The sequence below is a fragment of the Homalodisca vitripennis genome, chromosome 1, assembly GCF_021130785.1.
Source record: "Homalodisca vitripennis isolate AUS2020 chromosome 1, UT_GWSS_2.1, whole genome shotgun sequence".
Taxonomy (NCBI): Eukaryota; Metazoa; Arthropoda; class Insecta; order Hemiptera; family Cicadellidae; genus Homalodisca; species Homalodisca vitripennis.
In genome coordinates, this window is record NC_060207.1 from 161,689,900 (window position 1) to 161,712,077 (window position 22,178).

Below are 22,178 nucleotides of genomic sequence, written 5' to 3' on the forward strand. Positions count from 1 at the left end.
TTATTAACAAAATACATAAATTACAATGTATAAAATAACAGCACTCAAAAGAAACAAATAAATATAATAAATTCCTAATGGCAATGTACAATATAATTACTGTTAAGCACGCTTACATTTGTTGCATGGAAGGGTGGGCACATGGCTTTTTTAAGTTAAGAAGAAGAAAAATGTTGATTTTATCACATTTTTTAGCCCATTACATTAAGTTAAAATATTTGGGACTTGAATCAACATTCCTAAAATGTTTTACCAATGCACTTTATATTTAAACTTGACTGCCTTTAACCCTTTGAGTGCCAAGTATTTTTTGAGTGGGTATACTGAAAAGTGCCAGGTATTTTTCTAGTGGGTGTACCTAAAAGTGCCAGCCCTTTTTCAGGCATTTTGCAAGGTTTTAGTAAAAAATTCACAGTTCGATTATTTAATAAGCTATCAATATGATTCTTTTTTTTTATTTTTTTCTGAAAACTCTGTTTAATTTACATAAAATAACAAAGTTACCACAACACTAAATTTAGGAATACAAAAAATGGACTTACCTAAAAAAAATTCAAAAATATTTTTTAATTTCATTTTTCAACCAAATTAATATGACCATAAAAATTCATATCCTTTTCTTAGTCCATATCATTGGAAAGTGTATGCAATTGTCTGTAAATCTTGAAAAATTTATATTATTATCTTCAATAATGAGTAAGTTATACAACTTTTAAGAAACTATTATCACATTGTTTCTGGTAGCTACGGCAACCAAAAATGTTTATACGTGAGTTTCATAATTTAAAGTTTGATCGGAAGTGTACTATAACAATTTATTTTGAAAAGAACGATTCGTCACAAACATTTCAATATGATATTATTTTAAAATATTAAAGGTTACAATTTTTAGTGACTTTTTCCCGAACGTCCGGTAAAATCGGACGTCGGCACTTTTCGGCCAACTTTTGTCGTCCGGTAAAATCGGACGTTGGCACTCAAAGGGTTAATAATATTTTAAATTCAGAATTTGATAAATTTGGATTATCCCACTAGTATATGTTTTTAAGCCGCAGTAAGCGATCTGGCAACATTTAAGCCAAGTGAGTTCCAATAAATTAGGAATCTTGAACATGTACTATGTAAAACTGGTAGTTAATACTCCTATAATATATGTTCCATAATGCAAAGCTTATATAAAACTTCAGTTAATTTTTATGTAACTTTATAAAAAATACAATACTGCAAGAAAATCTGATTGTTTTAAATCGGTTCCATTTATGTTAAAATGACCGAGTTCTTATAATGCTTTAATTATCACTTCTACTTGCTTTTTTGTTTGAACTTCAAGATAAAGGGAGTAAAATAGGATATTTGGAACTTTCGTAGGAAATGACATCTTAAAAACTAGAATAGAGTTGTGCACCTCAGAAAGAAGTCAGACATGCAAATAACCTTCTTTCTGAGCTCTTCTCTATTTCTTTTTAAACTTTCAAAACATTTTTTAATAATTTTTCTACACAATACACATATTTAATAGATTGAATCAGTAATAATTGTATACTATTGCTTTAACACTACCAGCTCAAAGGGTTTGAAATCATACTTGCATACTAAAATCTTGGTATTAAGAACTATTAAGTTTTACTCAAATTATACATAATAAAGGTCATCATTTACTTCATCTTCAATTTCTATCATGTGATATGAGTTTTAAAGAAAATATTTAGAGTGTAAAGGGTTTATTGTACATTAACATGTTATAAAAACATAATGGCATTTCATAGAAAATGTCTACATAAAATACATGTACTAAAAAGAAATATAAAACCAAGTACTTATAAATAACAACAAGAACACACAGTAACACGTCTTAAAAATAAATCAACAATAAACAAAGTTCAGTTAAGTTGTTAAAAAAAAACTATCACAGGTAAAACAATAAAACTAATTCAGGACAAGTAACAGATAAAATCTACTGTTTTGTACACAAAAACAGAATGTTGCCATTAGGACAAAAAGTCTTAAAATAATGAGGTCAGATATGTATAGGAACATAACTAGACAGGCATGAGCCCATCATTGTATATCTGCTCCCATAGGATGCCGTCAAAGAATGGGTGAGATTTGATCTCTTCCACACCTAATAGTCCAGAGCCGAGTCTCTCGCTAGGGTTGTACCTTAGGAGCTGGAAACAAACAGGAAATATACAAACAGAATCCATTATTGTAAATGTGGTTCCATATAACACAATCTAAATGGAGATCCAAGTCTTTCACCAAACCAAGGTTGTACCTTAAGACCTGTAAGAGTACAGGAACCTAAACTAGACATTAGAAAATGTTTGCGTATTTGATCCCAGAAATGATGAAAAATGGGTAACCATTATCCCTTCAAATCCCATGATTACAGGTGTACAGAATATGGCATCATGTGATCTAAGGCCAGAGGAAAATTTTAATCATCATGAGAAATTGTAGAGAAAATAAACAATTCATTGTGATTTTTAGTAATGTATTACAAAATTCCCTGGATAGAAATAAAATATGCTAACAATAGGGCTTGAAGGCAAAGTGAATGTTACCAGAGTTACATTTTACAATTTATCAGGCTAAATTTTAAGTACTTTGTTTTTTTTCCGGACTTAATAACATATTGTTCTTTGAGAACCACCATTGAAGGGCTATTAAATCTATACTCATTGCTTCTTCTATATCATTCCAGTCATCTTTTATGTAAGTTAATGCTGTGTCATCAGCAAATGATGTTATTTTACCATATCAATTTGAGTTACAGATATCATTAATATATATATATATATATATATATATATATATATATATATATATATATATATACGATAAACAATATTGCACCTAATACTGACCCTTGAGGTACTCCACTTTTTATTATACCAAAGTCACTGTAAGTGTTGCTAATTTTTACACATCGTTTCCTGTTATTGAAACAGCTTGAAAACCTGGAAAGAATGTTTCCTCTGATACCAGAACAGTATAATTATTTATTTAAAAGAATTTCATGATCTACAGTATTGAAAGCTTTCTTAATATATAAAAATAATCCACTGACTTTGCATCCTGAATTTATTGCTTCAAATACGTCATCCATAAAGTTTTTTAACACGGTTTCAGTACTCAAACCCTCTTTGAAATCAAATTGATTTTTACTAAAAAAATGGGTTTGCTAAAGAAATTTAACTGATCTTTTTTTTCATAATTTTTCCAAAAACCTTTACAAAAGTTGATAGTAAATATATTGGTCTGAAATTGTTGCAGTCATTATTCGGTCCACTCTTATGCAACAGAATTACCACAGCGGTTTTTTAAACATCTGGAAATATGACCTTTTCAAATCTTAACTTACAGTAAGACATTCACTATTTTTGGATACATCAATTTAAGTAGAGATCAGATAATGTTATCAATTCCAGGCGAGGTGTAATTTTTCATATCTCTTAACAGGTACTAAATCATCTACCACTACTGGAGCTAAAAACATGGAATTACTTGAATTATATAACTTGAAAAATCTCTTATAACAACATGTGTCAAAATTATCAGGTTTTGATTTTTGTATGTTAGAATTATCTACAATAGACAAGAAAAATGAATTAAACTCATTGCAAATTTGTTGAATATCGCTGATTTCATTACCATTAATGGAGCTAGTTTTGATGTTTGTCCTGTTATTTCATTTATAACCTTTCACGTAGTTCTCAAATTTCCATTACATTTTTGAAAATTATTTTTGTAACATTTTTTTAAATTTCTGATTTTAAAATGCAGTTTATTCCTGTAATTTTTAAAACGCGATTTTAATTTTCTAATGTTTGGATGATGCTTAACGAGACAAAAAGTTCATTTTTTACTTTTATCTTTTTGCAGACAAGTCTCAAAAGCAGTTGACGGATTTTTATCGTCATAGACTTCTACCAACTTAACCTGTTCAAGTCGCGCAAGACGCCTGTCGTACTCTAAGCGGTAGAAGGGAGGATATGGGCGGACAGAATCAGCTGATGTATGTCTATCCACCCCTCCCCCGGCCACGCACACCTACAACAGTCATCCTGTGATCTGTGATATTTGTGTCTATTACTTTTACATCGACTTGAGTCTTGACTTTGTTTGCTAATCTAGCAAATACGTGATCATTGCATGAAACTAAATCTGATGCTACTCTAGTTGGTTTAAATGTTTAAATACCTCCTAACAACTAAAGAATTATCAATATTATTGAAAGTTTGTATCCTTAAAAATCTTTTAAATAAATAATTTTACTACTAAATTGATTTCAATATTTTATCAATAAATATAAGAATCTAGCACTAGTTCACCTTAAATTCATATTTTTTTTCTATTTTCGTCAATTATTTTATTCATAAATAGAAGACTCTAGCACCAATGCACATAAAATTCGGATAAAGTTTGTTGATTTTTGTCAAATTTTTTTAAAAAATCACCACTTTTCAATTTCTTAGTTTAAAATATTTCTTAAAGATTAGATTGTCCTTATTGTATAAAAGAAACTTTTGAACATTTGAGATGTGAATATGAATGTTAGTGAACGGTAAAACGCTAACTTGTCTAATGTACTTAACAATAAAATCTGATGAAATATTTTAATATATATTGATGATTATATTACAAAACTATTCAATAATTTATCACATCAAGAACAGATGAATCATCAAAATAAAGATTTCAGTTGGTCATTTGAAAGTTGTCAATAACTCATTATTTAAATCTAAATAAATATGAAGCTTTAAATGCAGGATCATATATTGATTTACCTGGAGAAATTAAAGTAAAAAAGGCTTGTATTAATATTCAAAATAAAGATGATTTTTGTTTTATTTATGCTGTTCGATATGCAATCAAAAAATCCAAGACTCTTATTGACAGATCTAAACAATATCAACAATTTATAAATGACGAAATATTTTCTGAATTTGATTATCCAATGCCATTTAAAAATATAAAATTGTTTTATAAAAGAAGTTTTAATTCAACATGTAACTACCTGAAAATATCTATCAATATCTATAGCTATGATTAGAAATAATTCAATATACTTCCATTACAAATTTCTGACGGTTTTTATGCTAAAGTAAATATAGATTTGTTATATATAAAAAAGAAGATGAATCCCAAGATATAAGATAAATCTGTTATCAATATTTTGATAACAGATTTAAATAAACTTGTATTCTCTCAATTATCTAAACATGAACATAACAAAATGTTATGTAGGAGATGTTTAAGTCATTTTTGTAAATACAGTAATTTAGCAGTTCATTTAGAAATTTTTAACCAACATGAGGTTTGTGAATCAATTATGCCATTACCTGGTCAAACAACATAATTTTTCAATCATCAAAAGAAATTTCCTCATCCTTACATGATTTATATGGATTTTAAAAGTATTTTAGTGAAAATTTTGACACATAAAAATACTCCTAAAAATCTACAACTACAAAACTAAAAAAAAAAAAAACATATTCCTTCCGGTTTTACTAAATATTTAGTTTCAAATTGTAAGTATAATCCTATATGTTATAGAGCTAAACATGAAGAAGATTTGCTGAATGTTCCAAATTATTTGAAGAGCTCGATAAAATGTTGTATAGCGAAAAAATTCAATTCTAAAAACAAAAAGCCTGTATGTAAAATTGACTGAAGAAGAAGAAATGTTATATCAAAATTAAGAAATTTACAACATTTTGTTAAACTGAAGAATTTGATAATGAAAAACAGATTAACAGTTCACTACCACTTGCCAGGAACAACAAACAACTGATACTTCTCAACTGTGACATGTTTGGCGCTCCTGGCTTGTGTAAGCTTATCTTTAAAGTGCGCTTATGCTTTAATGGATTTCGTTGAAAAAAGTACCGTTGGAATTTTTATAAAAATTAAAGAATTATTAATATTTATATTTTAGAATAATTAATATTAAAGAAAATAACAATTATATTTTTAAATTTTCCTCTTATCGATTCAAACCTATGAGCCAATATAACAAATACAAATCACCAAGACAGGTAAACAATAAAAAAGGCAATAAGGAAATGCATATCAACGTGTACACACGTCGGGTGCATGATGTGCTTTATGTAAACCTGCTTGGTTACACACCGGCAGTTGTAAAAGACTGTGTACCCAATGAGGGTACACGTCGTCATGAAAAAGTTAAGACTTCCCTCTTACTTACCTCTTTTAGAAGTGAACGAGCTTCAACAGATATGGTATCTGGAATGTGAAGAATTGTGTGACAGAAGACTCCGCTTGGATAGTATGAACAGAGGCTCTAAAAAGCACCCATCATTATTAGCTTTCAACTATGAGTCACAGTCTAATTTTCTACAAAAACATCGCATTATAGATATAATCAATCAAACTAGTTTATAGCACAAAGAAACATATTTCTCATCAGTACAGTACGTAACATGTATTAATTACATTATATTCAAATTAACTATGCAATTACAAGTTTAGATATCAAAGTGAATATTTTACAACAAAAAGATATGATTAAAAATATTAATTTTTCCCACACAAATGCTGGAAGAGATCCAATATGCAATAGAGATGTAAATGTTCTGATGACGAGCTGGTACCATTCTGGATTTTTAATGTACTATGGTTGTATTTACAAGGGTCTTTAAAAAACTAAGTTGCTTTAATAAATTCTAAAAATACACTTCACTTTTACGGCTTTTTTATTATATAAATTTGAAAGAGCAATTCTTAGCACATTGATTGTGTCAGATACTTTAAGGTGCTGTGGGAGGACTAAGAATAGCTGGGCTTACTCTGTATACATCAGCAGTGAAGGCATTAAACTATGTTTTAATATAGTTACCATTTATATTTAAGCTCTTATCATATCTAGGTAAAAGCTTTTCAATACCTATTGAATAAAATTCTGCCAACTGTGCATGTAATCAATCTTGATAAAGGCAATTCGTACCATTGGACTTTTTCTTATAAATTTATTTAAGTTTAAAAAAAAATAAATTTCCAACTAGTTTTTACCCAAAATACATTGTTACCAACACAAAAAATTTTAGTTCAATTTCTTTAGTAAGATGGTGTCAAAACTTTAACAAACTTTGGTTTAGGATTTTTTCCTCATGAATAATTTTATCTAAAAGTGTTGCATGTCATTCCATTTCACTTTGTATACAAAACCATAAAACATAACACAAACCATTTGTTACTTTTATTTAATATTGAAATGTTTTGAAAATCATATTTTTATTTTAAATAATACATAAAAAAATTAAAATACAATTTAAAATAAAATATTCTTTTTTATTCAAGCCAATCTCTTCTTTGATTATTTAAAAATAAATAAAAATCATTTAGTAATCCAGAAAGGGAGTAAACAACTAATAAATCTAATTGTTTTACTTCAAGATTATATGGACCTGTTAGTGGAAACAAGTACCATATAACTGTGGAAAGGATTAATCAATAAATTTAATTAATGTATCTCATAAATAAAAATTAATCATTAAATGTGTTGTTAAGCACTAATCTCGGGAACGACTAGAACAATGCAGCTAATTAAAAAAAAGGTTAATGCCTGAGGAAGGTTTTTATAAAGAGATCCAAATTTAACTGACAATAAACATCTGTTGACACATTCAGTTGAAGTTCACCAAAAAGGCAGAAAAATTTGTTTACACTTGCAAATTTCAGAAAATATAAAATAAATAATGCTTGATCAGTTATGTAATGCGGATTGCAAAGACTAAATTACTACTGATTGCGCAAGTGACGAATTTAAACCATCTAACGTATTGGAAGCAGGGCCCGATTAAGGTTTTTGGGCGCCCGTAGGCTATCTTGTACTTCGCCCCCCCCCCCGAACGGTTTCCGGCCGGCTTCCCTCTGTCAATTTTCAATAATAAAAAGTGTTCTGCTGTATAGCGGCCATATTATATTTTTGTAATAAAATTTCAACTTACTTAAATTTAAAGACCATTACAGAGAGAGACCATTTAGAGTATTAAACTTTAGGAAAAGAACAACATTCAGCAACTAACTATAAACTTTAATTATTGTTCAAAGGTCTAATGATACATGTATGTATAAACTGCTATGTAATATGTTCAAATTCAACGGTTAAAAAGAACTATGCTGTTTGCTGTCATTTCCTAAAAACACACAAACATACGAACAAAAACAGCAAAAATTATAGAAAGTGCAAACTTGCAAAGGGAAAGGATGCTTACTGCTGAGCATTTATTTGTATCTTTAAAATGGAATATGGTCTATTGTTGTAGACTTGTAGGTAAACATTCTTTAAAGAGAATCAAGGGTTCTTATTTTACCACTGGTTTTGTAGGACATACAAAAATGTGTCCTAGCTACAGCCAAACCTTACATGAGTTTTTAATTCTTATACATTTTTTTGTAGATTACTATCATTAAATAGTCACAAAATTCAAAGTTCAGCACTTTGTAATGTTACTTTCAAAAAATCTGTAGGCTTATTTTTTTCAAAATAAATTAAAATGCATACTGTAATTTTAAGGCTGTTAAAATTATGTGAATTTTATCTCTTACTTCAGTATAAATGCTGCCATAATAATGGAGATTTTATTGTTGTCCATTTTAATAAGAAAGCTTAGTAGCTACGTATAGCCTGTTTAATTAGCGTTTTAACTGTAAATCACTGAAAAGGATTTATAATAAATCAATGAACATGGTCAAATTGGTCATCAACTTTCTCTGGTTTATTCAAGTACATTATGTTACATAGAAATGACATTAGACTTTGGTATACAACTTGGTGACTTGAACATTTAATCACAATAACAAACAATGAGCTAGAACTATAAAATTATTAGGCCTACTGTTAACAAAAGAACTTTTTATTTTCTCATGACGATATATTCCCTGATTAAACAAAGTCTTTCTTCGTGCTTTTTGATGAGGCAAACGCATCGATCAAGTCATCAAACGGAACGAGCTGTACATAGTCACTTTCTATAAATAAGAGAGCGAGTGCCTGGAGTTTTTCTTGCCGTAGTCGACCTCAAATAATTCTTGACTCGAGTAAGAGCAGAAAAGGATCTTTCTCCGCTGCAATTAGACACCGCCATGCTCAAGAAGATCCGCAATGCCACTTCCACGTTCGGAAAAAGAGATTCAAGTTTTTAGGGTTTTTACATGTTTCAATAGCCTGTAGGCTTTAGTCCCGGTCGGTTTGACTTTCTTCTTTTCCTCCATTCTGTCTGACAGTACATTTTCCTCTTCATAGAATGTATTATCATCTTTTAAAAATTTTTTGAAGATACAAACACTCATCTGGAAATGAATTCATCTAGGTCTGTTGAATATTCATTCATTAGCTTTGTTGCCTTTTTCCTTCAAGATTGAACTCTCAATTTTATTCAAATTCCATAAAAAGTTGAAGGAGTCTCGTAGTGTGACATAAATTGATTTTCTCCTTGTTAGTTGCCCTAGGAGTGTATCAATTGCTTTGTAGTAACAATTTATCAGGAATGATTTCCGCCCATCAAACTCAGTGTGGCCCTCTTTGCTTTCTCCAAAAGGGATTTTTGGTTTCTTTTTCCTTGTATTGTCTTGTTTGTACTCTTGAGAATTGCACATAAGCTTTGCCTCACTTTCAAAGTTAGAAAATTGTTCCTCATTTCTTAATGAACTTAGAAAAGACTCTAGGAGCTCGTACGAAAGTGCTGTCTGATCTAAGTCTCCATCTTCAGATTGAAGTCGTACACTGATGTCATGAAACTTCATGAGTACTTTTATTCCAAAAACAAATCATCATGGTCATTTCCAAAGACTGGAGCTTCTCTATCAGTTGTTTGGCTTCAAGTCATACGTCTTTTTTATTTTTCTTCGTTTGAAGTGATGTCTTGTAACGCTGCGATTATTTGTTTATATGACTTGTGCATGGCTTTACTGGCATCTGCTCTTGCACTCCAGCGAGTTTTTCGAAAGGGTCTTGACTGTCAAACATTCTTTGTCATATTGCGACAAGAGAATTTCCCATCTGTGTGTAGATGAATGGAAAGTTGTACATTTGCTGTGCCAGGGCAAAATATTCAACAGAACTACTACTACTTTCTGCAGCGGTCGAACCTACTAGCTGTAACGAATGAGCTGCGCAAGGAACGTAGTGAGCAAGAGGATTTCGCTCTTTGATTCGATTTTGAAGCCCCTTGTAACACCCAGACATGTTACTTGCATTGTCGTAACTCTGACCTCTACAGTCACTGATATTTAAGTTCAAACTTTCAAGAGTATTTATCACAGCCTTCTCCATATCTTCTTCCCCTTTATGGCCACAATTTGGGATGAACGTTATGAACCGCTCATTAGGTGACCCGTCAGGTGCTACAAAACGAATGACAAAAGTCAATTGATCCACATTGGAAACATCTGGAGTAGAGTCGACAATAATCGAAAAATACTTAGAATTCTTGATATCTGACGAGATTTTGGATTTAACATTGCCAGCTAACAGAGTAATAAACTCGTTAACGATCGTGGAAGATAAGTATGAGGGCACTCCTTTACCTTTATTTCCGAAACGAGCAACATGGTCAGCCATGAAAGGATCAAACTTGCACAAAAGCTCGATACAGCCAAGGAAATTACCATTACTGGTTGACCCCAAAATTTCATTTTCCACCATAAAAACGGAAGCCCTCGAGAAGTTAAATACTTAACTACTTCAACAACTCTTGACAATACATCTCTCCAATACTTCACTTCTACTTGATGCTGCTCAAGTAGTTTTGCATCAATTCTCTGAGGTGCATTCATCCGGGTCAAATATTTGTTCACTACATTCTCTGTGCTCTAGACTATTATCATGTTCTTGAATTTTGTGTGAATTTTTCCAATCATTAAAGCCGCATGTAGCTAAGGCAGTCGTCCCCCCCCATAGAGCTTACAAGGAGCACAGTATACATAGCCAGTTGATTTGGAATAAACTAAATGAGTTCTTTTTACAATCTCTCCATTTACAAGTTTTTTGAAAAAAACAAGCTTTGTTCAAATAACGGTTTTGGTCAGAATACTGCCGCTTTGATTGGGAAAAATCCCCCACTGTCATTTTGATTGATGCTGTGCACTGCAAAGTATTCACGCAATGCCTCATTTACCAGCCATAAAGCGGGATCATCAAGATTTTTTGAATCGGTTACCACTTTATTTGCTGGTACACAATCTTGCAACTGATGTCCCAAATCTGCTATTTGCTCGGTTGATGGTGGTGAAGGGGACGTGTACAGGTGCAATTTCCGTTGTGGTGTCTGAGACATCGGTAGCAGTGGCACTGGCAGGCTGCTGAATCACTTCCACTTCACTATAGCACCGCTGTCCTCACTCACAACGTTTCGTTCAGTTCCCGTGACGACCGGCAATGTCTCAGCAGAACAACTGGGAGTTTGGGTTTATTGAAAAAAATCGTCTAGTCTATGAATTTTATTTAGAAGAGCACTTTCCCGTTCGTTACGCTCCCGGGGCCCGTTTACGGTATTCGGAACCACTTGGTTTTTTACTCATAATGTAGCCTACATATGTAAAACAAGCAAACACTGCTTCTTCTAATATTTCAGTATCAAAACACTCTACTCGAATTTACGAATAAATGTCAGTGTTTATAATAACGAGCAATGACACCAATTAATCACAACGAAAGTCCAAATAATTCATAGGCCATAGGCCTAAAAACAAACAGTGCAGACGAGGAGACGACTGACTGCAGCTGCAGCTACACTCTGTCTCTATCTGTCAGAGAGCGTCAGTGTTGCAAACGGCGAAGGGCGGCGGCCGGCGGCGCCCCTCGCGCGAAGCAAAATTTCCCTTTTAGTTTCCCTACCGTTACGATAATTACTATGCGTTGTCACTAATCACTATTAATTAATTTCTTTTTCTACTTAATAGTTTATTTTTAAGTAAATGGAGTAAATCTAAGGTCTAGGTGGATGTGTAAATAATGTACAAAAATGTATAGTGAAGTTTTAGACCATACCATTTTATTTACTACATATAAAAAGCACTTCATCTTGAACTCCGAAGCGCCCCCCCTAAAATCGTCACCGGTCTCGCGCCCTAGGCTGCAGCCTACTTAGCCTACTGGTTAATCGGGCCCTGATTGGAAGTACTATTTTAACTCTTATTATAAAACCCACCCAGCTGTGAAATGTTTGCATATAAGGGTATCCAAAACTGGTTGCCTCCCTTGAGATTGTGTATGGAATTTTCAGCATGTTTTATGAAAAAACAGGAGGATTGGCAAACATGTGTCAGCAAGCAATTTTTTTCTAGACTACAGGCTTATTAACTTTATTATACGATTATTTTGAAATGTTGAATTGAGTTAGTTTAAAGGATTTTCCACAATTCTACTTATAGAGACTTATAAGAATATAAGTCTCTATCTCCGAATGGTCGGAGATATCTTAGGCCGACCATAGATTACAAGGGCCGAAGGTAGGGGCTTTTAATTTATTGATTGAGGCATCAGGACAGTAAAACTCAACTGTGGCATAAGAAATATAATTGATTAGAAATAGAAATGTATGCTCCTACATTCACAAAACAAACATGAACCAATAAAAATGTACTTAACTGTTGAATCTTCCACTCTAGGGCAATGAAATAATAACCATCAGATGTATGCCTGCTTCATTTTGAAAACTCTATGGGGCCCCATCATATCATACCATAGATGCTTTTACTAAGAAAGCTAAGCCCTTCTATTTTGAAAATCGTGTGCAAAGCAGTGGATAACAGTTTATGTGTATATATATTAATTTATTGCCAACTCAACTTATCCTTGTTTCCATATCACTACACTAGACAATTTAACAATTGATATACTAGTTTAACCCATATCAGCCCAGATAATAAAGTGAGAAATGAACACTCTGTGTGAGTGCAACTAAATTACCTCTATTGGCAGGCCACTTTTCCAGGTTTTGCCGGGGTATTTTATAACAAATATAAGAAATACTAAAAGATTTTTATTATGCATTCTCATATACAGGGTGTTTGAAAAGTATGGGTACGGCTTAATATTTTAAAAACCATAGGAGATAACATCTATAAACTTTGCACAGTGTCATATGACTATGTAAATTATTTTTTCTTGCTATTACCATGACATGCCAACCATGGAGGGACGGCTCACAGAGGAAAACATGGAAATCTTAAATTGAAGCATGGGTCGAGTGATACCTCATTTGAAAGAGCTCACTTAGTAGAGTTAAATGCCGCAAACCGCATCTCAAAAGGTTTATCCAATCAGAAATGGTGGGTTGTTTTAGGTACACATTGTGAAGTACATTATGCGCTGCCATTTCTGACTGGATGGTCGTATTCTGATGCGGTAGGCGGCGTTTCACTCTACTAACCAATGTGTTTTCACTAACTTTTTTTAATTAGCAAATTATGTCATAAATTTATAACACAATAAATAAAACACAATAAATACCGATGTTTTTTAATTTTATTTATTGTGTTATAAATTTATGACATAATTTACTAATTAATAAAAGTCAGTGAAAACACATTGGTTAGTAGAGTGAAACGCCGCCTACCGCATCAGAATACGACCATCCAGTCAGAAATGGCAGCGCATAATGTACTTCACAATGTGTACCTAAAACAACCCGCCATTTCTGATTGGATAAACCTTTTGAGATGCGGTTTGCGGCATTCAACTCTACTAAGTGAGATCTTTCAAATGAGGTATCACTCGACCCATGCTTCAATTTAAGATTTCCATGTTTTCCTCTGTGGGCCATCCCCCCATGGTTGGCATGTCATGGTAATAGCAAGGAAAAATAGTTTACATAGCCATATGACACTGTGCAAAGTTTATAGATGTTATCTCCTATGGTTTTTAAAATATTAAGCCGTACCCATACTTTTCAACCACCCTGTATAATTTCTTCATTAAAATCTGTATTTTTACTGTGCATACTTTTATAAATAAAATTCTTTCAAAATTTGAAACTTTGTTATATATTGTTTTGTTTTAGGAGATGGGGCTATACTTACAGAAATGGTATATTTGTACAAAATCAAAATTCCAAAATATAAAAATTATTTATACATTTCTCTAGTTTCAGAAAACATATAGTTTGATGGAATTATTTAATAAATTTATTATTAAATTTATATATTGATAAAACTTGCAACATACATTTTTTATGAATATTGACATTACCCTGGTAACATTCTATAATACAACAATAATAGTTATTCCTTACGTCAGTATTACATTACATCAAGAGTTAGCAATAACACATAATTTATCAATAACAAGTACAAGTACAAAAGTATGTAACATAATTCATCATATTTATGAATCCGGAAAGCATACAGTTTCTTACATGTCAAACTTTATATCTTCAAACTTAGAAGCAATGTTCAAATTTTCTTCTCATTTAAAAAAAAATTAAATTTTATTTATCCACTAAACACATATCCCTAATTGTTATAAAATGTATTTACAAAAATGTACATTTATAAACCTAGTTTTGCTTGGGGCATTGAGATCTTACACTAGGCTTAATCAGGTTCACCACCGTCATGGTCTACTGGTTCACTTTCTAATAACTGCCTTATATCACTAGATTGATCTAAATAGTTCCTATCCATTTTAAATGCATATTATAATGTTGGTAAAATTCAACATATAAAATAAGTAAAACTTGCTAAAATACAAACTTGACACTCCTATCCTAGGCCTACATAGATTACGAAATTTGGGTTATTTTGAAACAAAACACTAATTATTTGTTTCACTAAATTACTCCTGTGAAAGAGAAATACGTTTCAAAACATGTTTATACCACTTGACTAAATAATAACTTCAAATAATATTCATAAATATTATTACAGAAAACATAAACAAACAAACTAACCAATACATAAACAACAGCAAAGAAATGACAAGAATGAAAATTAAATACAATAATTCTTCTCTCAGATTTGTATTAAAGATCGAAAAGTACCGAACTTCATATTAATCTATACATTTATTTATCTGCTATTAAATGCTACCATTACTTTGGTCAATAAGCATTATAGTTACTTTATAAAGTGGCTTTTCGTGGCGATGTTGACTAGTTGTTGAGAGTGATAGACCGTCGCTGCAGCGATCGCCACCAGTACCTGGGTTAAGTTAAAAGATGAGGTCTTGAAATTGGAGAGTGAAAATGTTTTTATGAGCACCTCTGAAATTTATTGAATTTCTGTCCATTTTATTAAATACCTCCAACGGTTTCAATAACAATTCAACTATTTTAGACCAGTGTGGAGAAGTCCTAACGAATACTAAAGTTGAAGTCCTTAGCTTTTCAGTGAACACAGTTATGATATAAAAAGTTATAGCATTTACTGTAGTTGATTAAAATCCCAATAAAAATAAACCCAAACAAAGAAAAGCTTCTGCAGGTTACATTAGGTTTGATAAGTGTAACTGACTTTGAAAATGGATAACAAAAAACATACACTATCACTTGTTTAAACGTGTAAAGTTATTATACTTATTATTACTTTGACAGGTAAAAACACATTTACTATCTGCTGACTAAGCCAAGTACATAAACAATAATAGATAATAGAGTGTTAACCCTGGATTTAGCAGTTGAAATTCCTATAATGGTAGGCACTATTTTGCTAGTTATGTACACCTTCATTCAATGCTATGTAGAATGTTTATTATTGAAATAAAGTATACACTACAATATATTTTATTTTTAAGTACGAAACAAGGAACATTTATATGCAGTTGGATTAACTTTTTTATTTAAATTTATACTTTTGTTTTCATTATAAGTGAAAAAAAAACAAAAATATCTAAAAGTATAACCTTATAAAAAACTGAAATATTGTTTTTATTACATTTCAAAATATGAAAAAAGGGGTTATTTATGCAAAACATCAAAAATTCCACTTTCCACAAAATATTTAATTTTTTTGTAAATAGTAAAATGTTGTTTTTACGAATAATGACATATTCACATTCTAACATTTTTAGATATTTTCTGTTTGTTTATTATATTTTGATACCTTTTATATATTGCAATATTTCTGAAAATAAAAACGTATTTTTTTGTTTTTTATATAGTTTAATATGTACATATGTTTGTTGCAAATCCTAAAAAGTGTTTTTCAAGAATTAAAAGTTGTAAAAAAACACAATATACTGTCATAAAATGGTTTAAATGAAGTAAATTTATTATAATAAAAAGTCAGTCTAATAATAATTGTATAATTTCACCTGACTTATTTACTAGGTCACTTATAGTGTTCAATGAATAAAAAAATAATGATATAAACAGTATTTGTAATGTAGGCGTAGCCCTAGGTATAATAATTTAGCCTACAGACCTGTCTGTGAATGTCACTAAATTTTGTACAATAAATGAATAAAAAATAAAACCATTGTTCACATGCATCAATATGACGGCTATAGTTCTCTTGAAATTATAAAGTTTGATCACAAAATAAACACTTATAATTTACTTATTCCTTGAAGATATCTATAGCCTACCACTTGATGACAAATTTCATAAGGAAAATTTTGATGTCATTTGATACTAACACAATTCTAATAATATTAGGAGAAACAACAAAATATTAGTGACTAGTTTCGCTAGTCATCTTAACATTAAAGAAATGTTGCAAACAATGGTTCTGTCGGAAGCCTTTCTTCACAACATATACCAACGTACAGATGCTTGAAGCATATGATCTTGTTGAGAAAGAAATTCTGAACGTAATGATATAGCCAAACTCATTCCAAAACGAAATTTCCCATGGGAGAAGTATGAAGAAAAAGTCCTGTATTTTTTGCATTCTCTCGAAGTGCGCGACCAGACATGGCAAACCAACATTAATATTGTAACTTTATAATTTTGGTGCATACTTATTACACATTATTATTCAATAACCCATATATAAAATTAATTTGTGAAGCATCCCGATTAATATGGTATAATATTTGTCCTACTTAAATTTTATTTTCGATAGCAAAAGTTTAATTAAACAGATAACTGCAAAATTGACTAATGACTAGTCATTTTACATTGGAAAAACATTTTTTGGCGACTAGTCACTAGTCGTCTAACAGATGGGTGGTTAAGGAAGTTTTCAAGACCAATGAGACGTAGCCCAAAGGGGTTTTCAAAATAGGAATAGCCTATGTGTTAATCAGGGATCCGAAGAATGGCCATGTGAATTTTCAATACAATCAGTCCTGTAGTTTTTACGTGACTGAATAACACAGATAAACACTATTATATTTCTATCTAATAATATAGATTTTCAATGTCAGAAAAAATAAAATCAATTTAGAAAAGGCCATTGTTGAGACACACCAAGTAGTTGTTGGACTAAATTTATTAGTTAATGAAGTGTTTTAAGAAAATAAAGATGTATTATATATTCTAAAGTTAATGGAAGAAAGACCTTGAAGAGCCCTAAATCCGCCTAAAAATAAGAGCATTTTCCATTTCATTTCATTTCATTTATTGCTATAAATTGATAAAGGAGTGCTCACCTGCCCAGTGAGTAGTTGGTAGAGCAGAGTGCCTAGACTCCACCAATCAGCGGCCGCTGTCGGTGGGAAGATAGTAGACAGCTCGGGCGCAGTGTACAGCTGACTACACGCCTGCGAACTGAGCTGAGGTTCCACACCCGGGAAACTGCAGAAGTATGTTAGTCGTACGGTGCTACCACACACCAGCACATTATCCGGATTCAGGTCCCTATGACAGCAAATCTTGTTGATACTGGAGAAGGAGGGATTGATTGAGGTGGAATCATACAGCGTAGCAGTTGCTATACGTAAATCAGATCTCAATCAGGTCAAATTTGAAGAAATTTGAATATTTTGAAAAGGTTAAGTTAGATTTCTAAAGCCATGGATATGAACACCTGTTATGATGGAAAGAACATTACTTGTTGAAATTTTTACTGTCTTTGAAAATTATGTACCTTTTAAAAAAACATCTTTGGCACAAACACAAGTTTAATTTATTACTGTGCATGTGAAGTTGCCAGATATGAGAAAGAATGGAAAATTGTAAAGAAAGTGATACTAGAAATAAAATAAAATTGTGTGGATTGTATTGTGTTGTGGTTACAGCTAGCTACTAGACTGTATAACGATGAACCAGCAAATAAATCATTTGTACTAAAATAGTAGTAAAATACAATACAATCCAATATAGTCCTGTCAGTGACAGTAAAATAGTGTAAACTGGGTATTTATCACATACAGCACTGATTTGTAAGAAATTTGGATTTAGACTCTACTTACCCTCTATTTCAAAATCTACCCTGTGCCAAGAGTTCAGGGGTAAAAACTACCCTTACTCAAAAAAATTTAGATTGGTGCATGTAATCAATTGAAATCATATTTATATAACTTAAATGAACGTCAGTTGACAATTTTTCATAAAATTTATGATTTATTAATCAGTTTCGCCCCTTCCACCCCTTCTAACAGAAATCATTAAAAAAATAATAAACATGTTATTAAGCAGTTACTTAACTGATTAAAATGTTAATGGCATGCTATTGTAAAAAAAACACACACAAATAAAGTACAAATAATGCAATAATACACATACAATGCACAAACCAAAGATTATAGGTTAGTTATTGCAGCAGCTGAATTGTTGGATAGCTGTACAATAGTAAATTGGATTCTGGTATTGTTGCAGCAACGTTGTGAACTCTAAAAGCATTTCAATTGACATTGTACTTTAAAACTCTCGTTTCTCAACCTACAATGTTTTATACTGTAAATTTGTTGTAATTATTTACTTGATTAAAAAAACATCTTAAAATCTAAACAAAGCAGGTTTTTTGAGACCGAATTTGTATATTTTGTCTAATATATCAGATATGGATGGTCTTACACGTCTGGGACGTATTTTATTCACTTTTTAAGTTCATTTTTCATAATATCCGATAAGTTTAACACCTATATCTGCCCTATAAAAACATCAGTTTTGATTTATTTCCGTTCTTTTTCCAGAAAGTCGGGTGAATCTTTTACTTCCTATAGTTCGCTAACAAACCGTCTCCGGACATATGTTTATATGAACTTTTTTCATTATTTTTATGAGAGAAAACCACGTGACATGTTTGTCGGGTTACTCATGGGACATCCGTACATAAGTGACAGTTCAACTAAGCCTAAAATATATCCAATATGTGTATTTATCAATATACTAATAAACATTTTCTAAATTCGATACAAAAATGTGATTTTGGTTTCTCCTGATAACGCGCTTAGTTTTTAAGCAATCAAGTCCTTAAAAAAAGCAATTTTCAGGTTTTTTTAAAGCTATAAGCTCATCTAAATATTTTTTTTCAGATCTTATTTTTAAGAAGGTTTATGCTAAAAGGGCTCAAATAAGGCACGCAAACTAAATGGTTATATCTTACTAAATTTTTACCCTTTTAGTAGAACCTACAATTTTGTACTCTACAAGATGTTGATTATTACTAATAGTTTTTGAGTTATTTTGAAAAAAGGTGATTTTTGCTAAATTACAAAAATGATTTTCTCACTTCTAGCTCAATTTTTTAAACAAGTACTTTAAACTGGTCAAACACTCAGAACGTATTATAAGAACATAAATTAATCAATTGTAAAGCGGCAACAATTTTTTCAAATGGGGTAGAAGAGAGCAAGAAATTTTCACTATATTTTACAACGAAAAAATACTAATAAACTTTATACTCTTCATAAATCGCTTAGTTATGGTGCTAAAACTTTTATAAAAAATAAAATTAAAGGTTTTTAAAGGACTTTAAAAAAGTTACTATGAGTTTTCCCCTAAAATGCATTGGTTTTTAGTTATACGAGGGTCGTCCATAAAGTAACCGCTGTTTGGGCGTGGCGCGATAAGTAGTGGGGGTAGCGCCGCCATTCTCACATTGGTGTGCGCAGCCGTTCAGTACGCTTCTAGCTGTGTAAGAGAGAGCATCGTGCAATCGCGCGTTCTTTTGGTGCAACGTAAAAACATGAGCGCCATGATAGAAAATCCTGCCACGTGTGAAGTGCGTGGTGTAATAAGATTTCTGTGGTCGAAAAGTTACACAGCAGCTGAAATTCATCGTGAATTGAGTGCGGTGTATGGCCCAAACATTATGAGCGAAGGTGTAGTCCGTCAATGCAATGGGGTCATACCGCTTCGCCAAGCAAGCCGAAGAAAGCTCGCCAATCTTTTTCAGCAAGAAAATTGATGGCTACAGTTTTTTGGGATGCTAAGGGCATCTTGCTCATTGAATTTATGGAGCGTGGTACGATCATTACAGCTGCAGCTTACTGTGAAACCTTAAAACGGCTACAACGAGCGATTCAAAACAAGCATCGTGGTCTTCTGACATCTGGTGTTGTGTTTGTCCATGACAACGCCCGCCCTCATACAGCTCAAAGAACGACAGAACTTTTGAAAAAGTTCAAATGGGACGTTTTTGACCACCCCCCCTACAGCCCGGATTTGGCTCCCAGTGATTTCCATCTTTTCCCGTACATGAAGCGGTGGCTTGCATCTCAGAGGTTTGCGAGTGATGAAGAGCTTCAAAACGCTGTAACATGTTGGCTACGTTCTCAGGCGGCAGATTTTTTTAAAGACGGAATTTAAAAAACTGTTAAAGGATATGATAAGTGCTTGAATTTGTATGGTGAATATGTAGAAAAGTAGAGAAAAGCTGCAGTTTTAACATTTATATAATAAAATTTTTGTATCTCAACTAGTTTATTTTTTATTTCAAAACGGAGATTACTTTGTGGACAACCCTCATACATAGAAACTTTCCATTTTGATGTTTGAAAATACCAACCAACATTCAACAAGCAATAATTCCATTTGTATTAGGTCTGCATATATCATAAATACATGATTTTTGTTCTTTTTTTTAAGCTATACTTTTGCTCTCTACAGGTTTTTCGATTAAATGCATTTTTTCCAGTTATTCACGAAAGTCCGTAAGAAAAAACCTCATAGAACAAAAATTGCTTTAAATTAGTCAATTTATAGATTTTCGCACTTATTTGTAATGAAAAACTCACCGCCGAGAAGGGGTGGCATCCACTCCCAGTGAAAAAGTTACCCCCGCACAGGGTAGACTTTGAAATAGAGGGACAAGTGGAGCTTAAATCCAAATTTGTATGAAAATCGGTTCTGTATGGGATAAATACACAGGAAAATAGTCAATGACTGGACTGATATCTATACCAGTGTATCAGTCTGTATCAAAATTATATGAAGTATGTATAATGAATTGTTTTTAAAATGTTTACTGAGTTACTACATTATCTTCTGATGAGTAGAACTCACAGACATATAATGCCCATTTGATGCAAGGCCTGTAATGCCACCAACAGTTGTGCTGCCCAGCGCCGGACAGTATCTTCAGCAATACCAGCACCACTCACTTCCAACTGGCACCATTGCGGAGCAGCATCAGGTCCCACAGAACTTAACGGTGAAGACCCCTAAAAACAAAGAGTATTAATTTAGTTAATATTGAAATAATGTTAATCATTTCAAATAGTCTTCAGTAATGATCAAACCTTATTTATCTTGTGAAAATTACAGTAAAATAACAACATTAAATTTAATACCATAATGACTATAATTTTGTACTTAAATTAAAAGCTAATGCTTTATCCAGTTAACAGGTAACCTTATTAATTAAATTTATCAGTCTGCCAAAACTATCCGGCACATTATATAAGTGTTGAAAAGTGTTTTGTGCAGTTTTAATAGGATTAATGGTTTAATATTCTTTCCTTTAAGGAGAGGTCATTCTCTTCTTGAGTATTATTCTGTTCATCTTCCTGGGCCACTGGCCTGTGTGAGAGCCTTATAAAACAGAGTAAAGGAAAGGTCAGAATACTATTGGTACAAAATTTCAAGATTTTTTGAAAATATTTATAAATTTAGTCAAACTGAATTTAAAATAAGACCAATCAAATAATATTTAAATTTCACTGCACTAAAAATTAATGTTTGTATAACTCTTGAGCAAAAGTTTTAGAAAAATGTAGTTAATGCCATCTTGCTAAGCATCTAAAAGGCTATGTATATTAAAATTAAACTAAAATCATAAATTTTTTTAATTAAAATATATCAAATTTTAGAAATTAAACAAAT

The 22,178-nt window shown here is 31.7% G+C and overlaps 1 protein-coding gene across 4 annotated transcripts in view; it reads right to left on the reverse strand.

Annotated features, from left to right (window-relative positions):
• Positions 1–884: 884 nt before the first annotated feature.
• The window catches only part of LOC124375230 (ribosomal protein S6 kinase delta-1), a 56,442-nt gene continuing 35,148 nt past the window's right edge, over positions 885–22,178 (reverse strand). For 3 of the 4 annotated variants that reach the window (XM_046833366.1, XM_046833367.1, XM_046833368.1), the window contains exons 15-18: positions 21,360–21,517; positions 17,561–17,768; positions 6,212–6,307; positions 885–2,168 (exon numbers count right to left, since the gene is read on the reverse strand). In XM_046833366.1, coding sequence (XP_046689322.1) covers positions 2,040–2,168; positions 6,212–6,307; positions 17,561–17,768; positions 21,360–21,517 — 591 coding nt within the window. In that variant the 3' untranslated portion in view covers positions 885–2,039. Of the gene's footprint in view, positions 2,169–6,211; positions 6,308–14,972; positions 15,169–17,560; positions 17,769–21,359; positions 21,518–22,178 lie in introns of those variants that run through there. The other variant, XM_046833369.1, reaches the window with a different exon arrangement.